This window comes from Patagioenas fasciata, chromosome 2, assembly GCF_037038585.1.
Source record: "Patagioenas fasciata isolate bPatFas1 chromosome 2, bPatFas1.hap1, whole genome shotgun sequence".
Classification (NCBI taxonomy): Eukaryota; Metazoa; Chordata; class Aves; order Columbiformes; family Columbidae; genus Patagioenas; species Patagioenas fasciata.
Window position 1 is genome coordinate 55,946,519 of NC_092521.1, and position 13,669 is coordinate 55,960,187.

The window sequence follows — 13,669 nt, forward strand, 5'->3', positions numbered from 1 at the left end:
CAGTGAGAAGGATCACTTCTTACTTCAGGTTCTCCTAAATGGAGGACCACAAATGAGTATGCTAATGTTGTTACAGCGTAATTATGTACATTATACAGGTGGTGTTGAAAATGAGTATTTAGAATATTGCTCAGTTTTCACATGGCAGCATGTTGACTCCAGAAATAAAGACTTCATAAGTACAATGAACACCAACTTTCCGAACTGCTAGGCAGTAACACCCAGCAGGAAATTAAGCAGGACTTATCATACATGCTTAAGAAGCACTTACAGAAGCTTCTGTTTTCCCAGTCATAAATTTCCTGGCTGCATAAAGTTGCACTAAAAGTGTTGAAGAAATGCTGACATTCAATGTGTACTGAATTAAAGGAACGTTAACTTCCATGTGCAGAATAAACTATTGTCGCAAGTTTCTGGTGAGGCAAAAAAACCCCAATGTGCTAAAACCTTTGACTGATTAAAAGTTTATTGTGGGATATATTCTACATGCTATACACTCTTGACTCTTGGAAACACTGAAGCAATAGTCAGAAATAGTCACTAATAATACTATACAATCACATGCCTTTCTAGGGCCTTTTGTAATAACTGTATTTGTGCCACCATAACCTGATCTTACAAGTTTTTACAGCTAACCATTCTTTTTAGTCCCAGGTCTCCTTGATTCCACACAGAAATTCCTTTTTATATTTTAATGACTCAGATGCTGCATATCACCTATGCAGGGAATGATAGGAACTACATCAACTGTGGTGTGGTTTTTTGGTTGGTTGGTTGAGGTGTTTTGGGTTTTTTTTGTTTGTTTTGTTTTGTTTTTGCCTTAACATCATCTCTCCTGCCTTCCTGTCATTTGTGAGGTTTTAAGAGGTACTAGCCACGTGAAGTAGTACGACTGCAGCTTCAGCTATGAATGCTCTACTGCAACCCAGGTGTGTACCACTTGTGCTAATCCCTGCAGAATTTTCTCTCTCTCAGTGAAAATTTGGATAAATGGTTATCCATTTACGCTCATTATTCTGCAGGGATAGTTGCTCTTAAGAAGAAAACTCTGAAGAAATCCTCCCCCGTTATTCTTTAAGCGGTGGTATCTCCATAAACCCCAAGCCATACAGCCAACTCCTACTGCAGGTTGTACAGTACCCATGACAGAAGAGGAAAAGTCTCTTCTCAGTCTTCTCAGAGGAGGTTAAAAGCTAAGCCAAGGCAGGATTTCCTTTAATCCACATGGAACTGGGCAGATGGAAGTACCACAAAGAGACAGTTTTACTGCTTGGGATAAGGAGGACAAAATCCATATATTGACTTGTAATAAATAACACTAGTTTTCACTGATCCCTTTCATTTTTATAAAGTTATATTAACCTGCATACTGGAAACATTTTCAGCTTTTAATATGCACATCCTTTAGTATCTTGCTAATAATACAGGAAGGCAAGCTTCAGATAGCTTGGTGAAGACATACCACAAAGCCAAAATATATGAAGTAACTGTTCTCTCATAAAAACCGAACAAAGAGTCTTTCCATGTAACTAGTTGTCTGTACTGATTTAATAATCAATAAAGACTGTAGCTCAGAACTTAGAAAAATATATAGGTATCTGAATTCCATTAAAACTAGACTTGCATATTATGTGACTTAGTATTGTCAGTCTTACACGGGCACCAGATAGCATGCAGAATCTGCACAATCTCTTCTATTAAAATGTTAGCATCTAATTGGGTGATTGGACTACATGAACTTTTGAGGTCCCTTCCAATCCCTAACATTCTGTGACTCTGTAATTTTTTCCACCATTGAATCACCACTCCCCCCACCCTAGGACTGGTCTAGTTAAATGTCTAGCACTGTAAATTTGTACTGTATTTGCTGTAGCAGACATCACAGGTTTAGACAATGTCAAGTTCAACACATATATCCCCTCAATGAAAAGTTATTCTGACTCTTCTGCAGTGCTACAGCTGCTTGTTTCACCACAAAACCTTTGCTCTACTGGATATTCCACAGCTGCTCTTGAAACAGGAGTTCATTTCTGAACCTCCTCCTGTGATAATAGAAAGAACTGCTTCCGAAACATTTAAAAGCTTAATTTTTTACTCAGACTGTGGCCAAGACTGTAATCTTTGAGATGACACACAAAAATACGATTAAAATCCAGATGTCCTCCAATATAATGGCTACTTTAATGGAATAAAGGTTTGCTTTTAGATAAATTTTCAAACTGCGAATAACTCACAAATGAAATCACGTTTAGTTTCAACTGCAATAGCCCAAAGCAATTGCTGAAGAGACTAAACACTTCAATCTTGACACATCTCAGAACAAAGAAATGTGAGAAAATGCAGGTATGAGGTCAACAGAAGGGCTCAGGTTTGAGGTAGACTCTTGAACGCTGAAAGGAAGATTTCATTAAACAAAAAAAGAACAGTATTTTACACATACAATGGAGGTGACCGAAGATCTCACAACTCTACAGCTAAACTAGTTGTTTGGAACGTGGCTTGAGCATCTGGGTTGTGAGAAATGGATGTGTTCCTTGGGGAAGAGCAGGCTGGTTTGCCCAGGGTGCAACAACAATTTGCTTATGCACTGTATAATGTGGGTAACTGTTACCTTTGATTTTGGTAAGTAAAATCATTCCAGAGGACATCATAGTGACTTTTTTACAATTGAAAGGAAATGTTTACTTCATCATGACTTCTGCTTAAAAATGTCACCTTTCTATGTAAACTTATTATTTTTCTCAGTGCCATTTGGATTATTTCAAATCAAATATTTCAAAAATATTAGTTTTCAAGGCAGCCTCTCATGAAATGATGACATGAGTCCATGAGATAGGCTTAGACTCCAGTCATGGTATTTGAAAGTCCTGCATGCATCTGCCACCCATTGTTGAAACAGAATATAGAAATCTAGAAATCTCTTAATCTTTAGCCCCTTTATAAGTAAAATGAGCATGTTTATGTCCAATGGGTTAACAAATCCAACTAGAAATTTGACAGACTTTACAAATGCAGTACTTGTCAAAACCATCACAACCCTTAAAGCACACTCAGAATGGTATAAAAGACATGAAATCTTACCAGGTATATAGGAAAAAGTAATTATTAATTCCTATGAAAGGTCAGCTGCAGTCCTGGGTCTGAGCTTTCAATAAATGGTGAAACCTAATTTATTTGTACTGGGTATTGCTGCTTCCTAATATAACCCAAAACCTCAGGGACACACTGGTAGTAATGCAAACACAGGATGGTCTTTCAGCCAAGAAATCATTTCAAAATTTATCTAAAGCAGAAAGTTATTATGATTCCACAATGGTGGCATGCATTTGTTTGACATTCACTCAGGATACTGGGGACAGAGAAGTATCTGAATTTAGTTCCCATGATCTAACAGAGAAGCTATCCAGGCAACTTGGTGCTTTAAGCCTGTTCTCCCTTTTTCTTTGCATAACCACTTTGGAAATAAAACACCCAATTTATACACAGTAAACAAATTCAGAGATTCATAGAAAGTAATTAGAAGGATTTCAAGGTATCCCTTTTTGCTCCATTAGTTGTATTACTTGATGTATAAAAAAAATATCCAGAAGTACCTGAAATGCCCCTTTTGGTATTTTAACAAACACTGAATACAAACTTGATTAGTGAATAGTTGAACCATTCTTAGTTGGATTTCTCATGGACTAAAATACTGTTCTCAAAGAATAAGCGTTTCAGTAGATGCATTTGCAGGATTCAAGAGCAAGAGGTGGTAGAGTCAGTATAAGAATAAATAAATAAATAAATAATATATGTTAGCACTACAACTAAGAGAAAAATAAACTGGAATATTTTTATGGACTGACTAAACACATGAAGAGGATACACTTACAAAGGAGTAGTATGATGAGGAATGATTGCACTAATTTATTGGAAGTTTCAATTAACACCATGGAAAACATTCTTGCTGGTAGAAATGCCATTTAAAAGGTGTTTAAAATTAGTCCTAGGAAAGAACTATAGTGTGCATATGGAAGAATGAGACTCTACATGGCTTTGTGATCTAATCTGCAATTGCTTGTCTCACAGATTCTGTACTCAAAAGATATTACCTAAACTAATAGTCAGAATTTTATTCCATCAGAAGTACAAATTTAATGATTAAATTGTATTACTGTGTGAATATTACTACATCTCAAAATCAGATACTGTGTTATATTGAGATATCATCAGTGAAACAAGACTGATTACAAAGCTCTTGATGGCTTCGGAAGATTAGCCTGGCTCACTCTCTCTGTATTTCTTCTTTCCTTTCCTATATGAATTCTGATTTTAAAAACAAACTATCCTGGAGGTGTTCAGTGTTAGTTCCATACAATGCAGCTGTGGCTAACCAGAAATCCTTCATTAAGCTAAATACGGAACTCTAACAACAAAATTTTCTTGGTGCTAGGCAATACCCACAAGGCTCTGAAGGAACAAGAACCCTCTGTTGGCTAAACATTTTTAAACACCTCTATCTATCAGCCTGCCAATACACATCTCCTGTAGTAACTTAGATAATGCTGTAGCAAATTGTAGTCATCCTGAAAGAGAAGGTATATGAGCAATAAAAGACGAAAGGGATTAAACAAACAAACAAACAAAACCCCACACCACAACCAAAGAAGTTAAACATTCCATGACTTACTTACCCTAAAGACTATCCATCAGATACTTTTGAATAACATAAGTCCAGGATAACAGCAGGATATTCTAAAATGAGCCTGAAAAGCTACGTGTCTGATTTGCTCTTGCAGATGGTCCAAATTAAACTGCTCCTAGATGTAAAAGATGAAGGGATGGCTGTTCTTCACTTCCAAAATGAAACTATAGCTTTGTAACGTTTAAGAGGTGATACTCCGTAGAACACCCCTAATTTAAAGATTGTTCAAATGTTTCTATTAGCAAAATGAAAATATTTTCAGAGGCTTTAACACAGCAGTGTGAAAAGAAAAACTACAACCAGAAAATGAGCTTTTGATTCAGAAGTTGGCCTTTCAACGTACTTGGAAAACTATCCTACAAAATCTGAAAACAAAGGCATAGCTCCCTCTCACCCATTTCTGAAACTGTCAGAAGTAAGATTATTAACTACATGAAAGTAACATATTTAAAAAAAAACACAAACAGAAGTAGGTGGAAACATCTATTCATTTTTGAGTTGAAAATTACAGAGTAGTAGAATTAGCTTTAATTTTTCTGAGAGACGAAAGCAGCAGAGGGAACCATCACTCTAGTATCCCAAGAAAATTCCACATACTTCGTCATAGTAAAAATAAACAACTAAATATTAAAACAATTGCAAGTTTTTCCTCCTTTCTGCTATTACATTTTTTTCCCTTCCTCCTCATATTGTTTTTTTATTCAGCCTGGAAAGTAGTGTACTAAAAGAGCACATTCACACTACTTACTCTTACCTCATTTATGTGAGGGCAATATATGGCTTAATTTATTTAAATTCAGGGAGATATCACAATTCCAGCAAAAATCAAAACAAATACTAAATTTAAAGGAAAAAAATGAATCATTTTAGTATAACCAAACCCACTTGAAGCTGGTATTTACAGATGGCCTCTGTAACAGAGGCTACAAGCAAATTAGGAGATGGAACTTGGAACAGTCTTGATGATAAATGAAACCATTAAAAAAAAAAAAAGGGAGAAAACTTAAATTTCCATTATAATGGAGGAATATTCAGCTACATAAATACAGGATTAGAAAAAACAGTCTGTTCTGCAGGAAAGGATTTGTGGGTTACAGTGAATCACAAAGTGTCAGACGATGCTACCATCGCAAAAAGTATCATATAGTAACACATAAACAGGGAGTGTTGCCTGCAGACACCTGAGTAATTGCTGTACTTCAGAATGTGCTAGTAAATTCTCAGCTGAAATACTGCCAAGCTTTGGGCACTGAACTTCAAGAAATATCTGGACCACTTGGAGAAAACAGAAGTAGATTGAACAAGGTCTTATCCTCAACAAGGATAAGACTAATCTGCCTCCTAGGAAATGACCCATAGAGAAAGTTTGAAGTGACTGAAATTGTATAGAGAGTGAGAGAAAAGAGTACATATGACAGACATGACTGCAATCTTTAAATACATCACAAGTAACCATAAAGACTAACAGAAAGTTTTTCTCCATTTCTATCTCAGGCTGAAGGAGGAAGACAGGATATTTTGACTAATGTGAATAAAATGTCCCAGTGATAAACATCAGAAGAGACTACAATATTTCCAGTGGGGTACACTTAAGAATAAGACAAACAGCTTAAAAAAAAAAAAGAGAAAAAGTTTTATTACTAGTTGAACTGGGTCTGGATAGGGAAACAGAACACTCCACTCTTCTAGTCTACACTTCTGTACTTCTTATTGAGTGCAAAGAGTTGAATAAACATTAATGGCTAACTCAAAAGTGCGAAGACCTTAACACTGTGCAGAGGTGATGGGCACAGTGCTGTCGTATCTCAAGCTATGGCTTAGCATGCTGCTGTAGTCAATTCTGCAAAGTGTTATTCACGTCGTTGGGGAAGACAAAACACAGTGGGGCTGTGTCACCAAATAATTACAGCAGAAGTACTGCCAAAGAACTTTCTGTAGCGGGCATTCTGTCTTCTCACCTACACAGTACCATATATACTCTGGTGCCATTTAATGACAATAATTTATCGTTTTTCCTGATCTAGCAATGGCCTTGACCTTTTCTGTCCCCTTCATTCACAACATTCTTTATACCTTCTTCAACTTTTTCTCCAGCACCCTGCAGGTCCCGCATACATAATGTCACTATTGTGTTCTGTTTTTCATTAGCTTCACCTGAAACTCACTGACTACAGCTATACCAGTGAACTAAATGGTGCCAGTTTACTCCGCAAACATGCACTGAAATTCCACAGCTGAACTTTTCATACTGCTGAACAGTTAAAACAATCTTGGAACAACTTTGGTTGGCCAACTTGTTTTCTCCCAAACAACTCAGGCCTAGTTTGGGAGTTCTTGTGGGACAAAAACCATTCCCGAGAGGCAACTTCAACCTACCCCCTAGGTCCATGAGGCAAAGAGAGCTTCATGGTGAGGATGCGGGTCATCTCCTTCCAACTGGCTTTGGTGTCATAGAGCAACCTGAGGCATCTTTAATGTATTGCTACAGCCATACCCATTGTCTTGTGAGGCCCCAGGTAAGGAAATCATTATTAATGTCACTAGAATACAAGCTGTTGCACTCAGCAATTCTTAATAAACAGACAGAAATAGCATGTTCTCTCTATTTCCTCAGGAGTGGACTCTTCAGGACGAAGTAATTCTTTTAACCAGTTCCCACCACAGGAGGAGAAAAAAGCCAAGGGTTGCATCTTTGCCTTGGGCAGTTAGGAACTCTCTACTCATACAAAGAGTGTCTATCTGATACAACCACTCTAATCTAAGAAAATATCATGTCTTTTTAGTCATAAGAATGTTAAACAGCTATTGGAAAGCAACTCATCCAGTTCGCTCAAACCAGAATACATATTTTGAAAAAAAAAAAAAAGAAAATATATTTTTAGACTCAGAAGGTCTGATTTGAACAAACCAAGGCCAAGACATTCCAGTTAAAACTGGTATTTCATAAAAACAGTGATGCCTTTCCTTTAAGAAATGGTTTGAGTTAAAGGTGAAATGGTAATTCCAGCTCCAAGTTTCCTTAGGATTTCGTTACTTTAAGTGAAATGCTTTACCTCACATAAGGTTTCTTGTGCTGAATTGTAGTACAACTGTTTACTCAAGTGGCAACAGCACACTCTGTGATAAATTAAATGGACATTTATCAAACGTAAGTTGACAGGTTTAAATGTTAAATGTAAGCACTGTAAGACAAGTACAAACAGTTTCTACCTGGAGATTAAATATCCAAGTCACTGGATAGATCTTTTAATTAACTTCTGCACAATAAAGAATGTTTGCTTCTGAATTATTGCAGAACATTTCCTGAGAGAGGAAGATACAAAATGTCATGCAATATATTTTGAAGTAGTGTTTACATATAAATAAAAACTGAAAACCCTTCTTCCCATACAACACAGGCAAGAAAGAGAGAAATAGTGTTTAGAAACATAAATCTTGGGATCAAAACTTAAATTAAACTAACAACTTAAAAGAGTTCCATCAAACACAGGCATAATACATGGGTTTTCACTACTTTATCTCATTTTATCCTTAACACATGGAATTATGATCTAGTAACACAAATGTGTAGCCATCTCAGATTCTGAGGGAATTTTGAAAAGCCTAAAAGATGAAGACATACAACAGTCAGTGCTGAACCCAAAAGAAAAGTCATCTCTGGCGGGAACAAAATAGTTAATACACCTCTCGTTTCTTAAGCCTTCTTCTAGTGATCTTGCCCTAATAACAGTATTTCTCAAAATGGTAAACAGAAGCAAGCTGCAAACCCACAGGAGCACAACACTAAGTGCCTTCTCATCAACGCGTCACCTTTCAAACTACTGAAGCATTTGGATGCTTAAAATGCTAACAAAGACATTTTACTCACAGTTAAAACCAGGTTCAATGGTTTTTCCAGCTTCAAGACTGTTTATTGTAATCTGAAAGATGATGTGCAGCAGCAGAAATGATAGACTGGTGAAACACAGAGATTTTAATAATCGTCCTGTATGCCCTAAAAGACAAAATATACATACATATAGTTAGTGAATTTCTAAACTTGTTTAAAGGTTTTCAGTACAAAACCAGTAAAAATATCCTGACGAAGGATATTTCTACAAGTCAGTTCCCCCTTACTCATGACTGCCCCTTTGCAGAAAACAAACAAACAAATAAAACCAACTTAAATTATAGTGTGTCTGTGTACTCTTTAATCACAAACCCCAATTACTGTAATTACTGACATTTCCTTTTACCTTTTGGATTAAAAAAAATGTTTCTTAAGTCTCCAGATAGCAATTTGTCATGAATAATTATATCACAATGCTTATCACCATATTACCTGGTACAGACAAAATATGGAGGACATTTCCAATCTTGAGAAAATAAAAATCTGTTAATAAAATTACTCTTTCCAAAACAAATTACATGGGAGGGGGAATAACAACATGAAAACTTTAGTTTGGTTCAACAGACATAATTTCAAATCAATGCTTTGCTTCGTGCATGCAGATTGCCCTCTTTCTCTTCCCTTAGAAGTTTTTGAAATTAATTTTGCGTACACACCGAATAATCCTGTGTCAGATACACTTGGTCATAGTTCTTCTATGATTTTATAGCCAAAAGCCAAAGACTTAGAAAATACCTTATAAATCCTCTAGGAAACACTCAGCTTAATCACAGGCAGCCAAACTTGCAAGGTATGAATAAATAAACTATTAGTACTTCAGAAAATATGCACCTTCAAGACTAAGTTGTATTGCTGATAAAAGACAACATTAAATATCACCCTATCTGACCTATCTGCAGTAAAAGTTCTATTTACAAAATATGTTATAACTAGATTTTACACCCTGTTTCATACATTTGAGGTTGATTTTCTTTTTTCTTTTTTTATTTATAGATATAAAACCAGCACTGCTGGAATTCTTACCTAAGGTAAGAAATTAAAGCCAAGGCTATGGAGGGCAAAACTAGCAGGGCTTACCTGGGAAAGGTTCACTTTTTATGCAGCCTGTGTTGTTCATACTTATTCTGTATGGTTCATATTTTATATCGAGCCAGTAGTACCTGAGCTTTTTGCTTTATATCTGTTACAGTGCAAGCATGTTGTTGGTGGCCTGCGTATCAGTTTATAAAGCAGAGAATTGGATAAACATGATTCAACAATTTTAGGAGAAGATATAGACTACCTCACTCCACCAGACTCAAAACTTTTTATATATGATCACTATCTTGACTGCAAATTTCAAATACCAAATGCCTATAATGAGCCCGTTTTGTTTGTTTGTTTTTAATAAAGAGATTATAAATTCAAACAAAATAAAGAAAAAATTGTAAGAGCAAGCCTACATATGAATTTCTGTAAACTGAAAAGGAAGATACATTCACTATGTATGTGTTTTGAATGACCTATTCACCAGTCTTCACTGGTAAGACAGTAGAGTCCACAGAGAAAGCAGACAACCTGGACTGCAGAGCATTACAAAAAAAGACTAGATTTCAAACTCTTTGTTTCTCTTCTATAGAAGCTGGCTTCGTGTCCTGGCTTAGGACAACAACTTCTAAGCACTATATAAGCATAAATAACAAAATAAGTCATATTTTCAAAATCATTAGAGGAATGAATATATGACAAGCTAAATGTTATTAAATCATTAGTTAAATGTGATGTCATATGTAATGCAATCCAAGGACTGCTGGCTTTTAACATTTTTTTGCAAGTTTCAGTATTTGGTGGTTTGTTCTTGCATTACCGGATCTCATGTTCATGGGATTAAGAGAGCTGCATGTTCAGAATATACTAAAAAATTACATATCTCAAAGCTGGAGATAAAAAGTTTGACAACACAAACTCCATGAACCTAACAGGTATGTTAAAATGTATAGATTTTAAAGACAGTCTGGTGATATCTTAAGTTCTGAGTCACAAACTCCCCTCAGTGTTTGGGAGTTAACAATTCAATAGAGATCAAGCACCAAATTATTCATATAGAAGTGGATTTAGAAGATTTTGATATAATTGTTTCAGTCAGGCTCCAAAGGAACAAAAATGCAATACAATTAGCCAACGCACATATATTTCCCAAACTGTTTCCACACAAAGAAATAAAACCATTTAAAAGCTTGGGTCCATCTTTCAATATTCCAATCACCATCTCTCTCCAAAATATGTCTCAATTTTAGATTTCCATTTTTAAAGCTTGAAAACAAACATATATGAACTGTAGATAGAGCAAGCATTTCTTAAACAAAGCCTTATCTTTTTTTGATTGTCTTTCTTTTAGGAACTGTAGAAAACTGAAAATATATTTCTTGAGATGCTGAAATGTTGAAAAAAAGATCTTCTGCACAAAGTTAGGGAAAATTTTAAAGGACTATTAACACTTGTGAGAATAAATAGTGTGTCAGTGTATTTGTAAATATGGCAGGGGAAATACACAGCTGGAAGGCAGCTGGATATGTTCAGAGCCGGATACAGCATTCTTCAAGTGCTGCTCCCTTCATGGCCACCAGTGGGACAGGACCACCAGCAGATCCTACTGAGCAAGAGCCCCTTCCCTGCATCATGTTCGGCTGTGCCAGCAGAAACTAGATACAAGAAGGATTTGGAGAAAAGTAAGAAATACAATGCCCCTGATGTCAAAAGGCTTGGAGAGACTTGGGAGAAATTGGAGTGCTAAAAATCAGTGAATTACTAGATAGATTATTCATGCCAAGGAAGAAGTGACAGATTTGGATAAGTGATGAGTTTCAGTTTATAGTGGGGTTTGGATAATCCATTTGACTGTACTTCTACTTCCATTTTTTTCTTTCTACTGGAAACTTAGTTCTAAATTGCACATAGAAAAAATTAACTCTATGTGTATAGAACTGAGATGGTGAGAAAAGAAACAGCTGAAATTAAACTCCTGAAATAAAACCAAGATTCTTAGGATGAGGAAGAAAGATTTTTGACATCCTTCTTTAATTTTTGTTTATTCTAATTCACTAACAGGTACAATCTTTTTGCTAAAACATATCTTAACCGTTCTGTTGCTCTAACACAAAAGTCCCTGGGGACATGAATGGAAGCTGACTGTCCCACAGAGAAGGAAATACATATTGCTCAGAAAGCTGTGTGGAAAGAACAGACACACAAGAGAACACAGCCCCAACCCACACCAGAAATCACAGCATTGATTCTTTTATTTTTGTCTTCGATGTTATTGTATTATTCTATGTATAGACTCATGTATGTCCATCAAGACTGAAAGAACAATTTTTTGACAAAACACCTAGGTTTGTAGTCTGAGCACTGGGTTCCAATTTTACTCACACCAGCACGGTGCCACCAGCTTTAGCAAACTGTAGTAGATGGGAAGGAGAGAGCAGATTTGCGTCAGAACTGGCCTGAAAGACTAAGTGGGTTTGCTTTCAGGTGCATTGTGTCACTCCTAATGACACCCAGTGGGACCAAAATCTGGCAGATGGCTTTAGAAACGTAGCCTTCTGCGTCTTGGAAACACAGAGGGAGGTTGTTCCAGCCTCCTTGTCCCTCCAGAAAGCTCCTGGGAAAGGGCTTTCTCCTCTCCATCAAGCCTGCAGGAAGCCAGTCAGGATGCAAAGGCTTCATTCCCCTCTTTTTCTCCAGCCCAGCTGCAACACTAAACTGGACTCAAGAGGGCTAAAAGCTTTTCACACGTGGCAGAGGGATCCATTTCTCATTTTTCAAAGGTGATCCAGCCAAGAGCCGGATTAGTGATGGCATGTCCCCTCCAGCCACAGGCACGTGACCTCAGCACAACTAAATATTTGAATGTGTCTGCCTAGGACCGCTGCCTTCAACAAAACACATGCACCTCTTGGCTGCCTACATCATGATTGCATGCAAAGGCGGAACCTGCTGCTCACATCATTTCCAGTGCAGAAAAACAGCATATTCATGTTTAGACCTGCAGTCCTGTGATATTTTTCTGCTACCCTTTTCCCTAAAACAGTAATTTTTTCATATGCCTGGATCTTCCTAAGAGCTTCTTCCAAAAGGGTGTGCTAATAGGACATCTAATAACTGAACAGCAAATTGCAACTGAGACCTGCTTTAAAAACACTTATCTTCACTTTTACAATACAAAATGACCATGAGCCTTCGGTTATTGCGAAAAATAAGTCATATCATATCGTATCACATTTCCAGTTGCTTGCAAGGTGCATTTTCATTCCACACCACAAATTTTTTCCTTCTGATCTGTTGGATGGGGCACAACAAATTATTGGTTGAGTTTCTAAAAAAGTTAATGATACTGCTAACAATTTATTCTGATTTTTTAGTAAGTAGTACTAAAAATCTATACCAGAAGGTGATAAGTTCAGAGGGTCAGTATCCATTCTGCATGTCATAATGATATCAGGAAAGGGGAAACAGAGGAGGAAAATAATGGATTCCAAAAATAATTTAGGACTGTTTACTATTCCAACAGGGTAACCCTTTGTCCTCATCATGCATATGCTGCATGGTTTCACCTAAAGAGTAGATTAAAGAGAATTTTACTTGAAGATTATATTACTTTGTACTACGATTTAAAAAAAATGTTTAATATTACCTTAGTGTTGCATTTTCTGAAGTCAGTTGGGTTTTGGGTAATTCTAACATCTCTTTAGCCATACGTTGCATCTTAAAGTCCTGCAACACTTTTAATTCTACTTCAACAGTTTCTGCTTTGGCATTTTTTTACACAATACTTTTTATTCAGATTACAGTAGATGAAATACCAAAGCAGAAGTCATTTTTCACAAAATCTTTCATAGCATACAGCGAGCAATAAGTATTCATGTGCATTTATCTCCTGAACTAGCAACACTTCAGTTAATAAAGATACTCTATTACAGCCATTTAGGATTTATTTTTTAATAAATCTCTTGATCAGTAAGTGACAAACGTAAAACTAAAGAGTTCTGGAGACAAGGCTTCGTTGCAGCAAACTTATGCAACAGAGAGGGTCAGTCCCACAGAATTTGTTTCAACTA

The 13,669-nt window shown here is 36.4% G+C and overlaps 1 protein-coding gene across 13 annotated transcripts in view; it reads right to left on the minus strand.

The window, feature by feature from the left end:
* Positions 1 to 13,669, minus strand: part of PIEZO2 (piezo type mechanosensitive ion channel component 2) — a 309,728-nt gene that overhangs the window by 195,649 nt on the left and 100,410 nt on the right. For all 13 annotated transcript variants that reach the window (XM_071804264.1, XM_071804257.1, XM_071804259.1 and 10 more), the window contains exon 3: positions 8,553 to 8,678. In XM_071804264.1, coding sequence (XP_071660365.1) covers positions 8,553 to 8,678 — 126 coding nt within the window. The remainder of the gene's footprint in view (positions 1 to 8,552; positions 8,679 to 13,669) is intronic.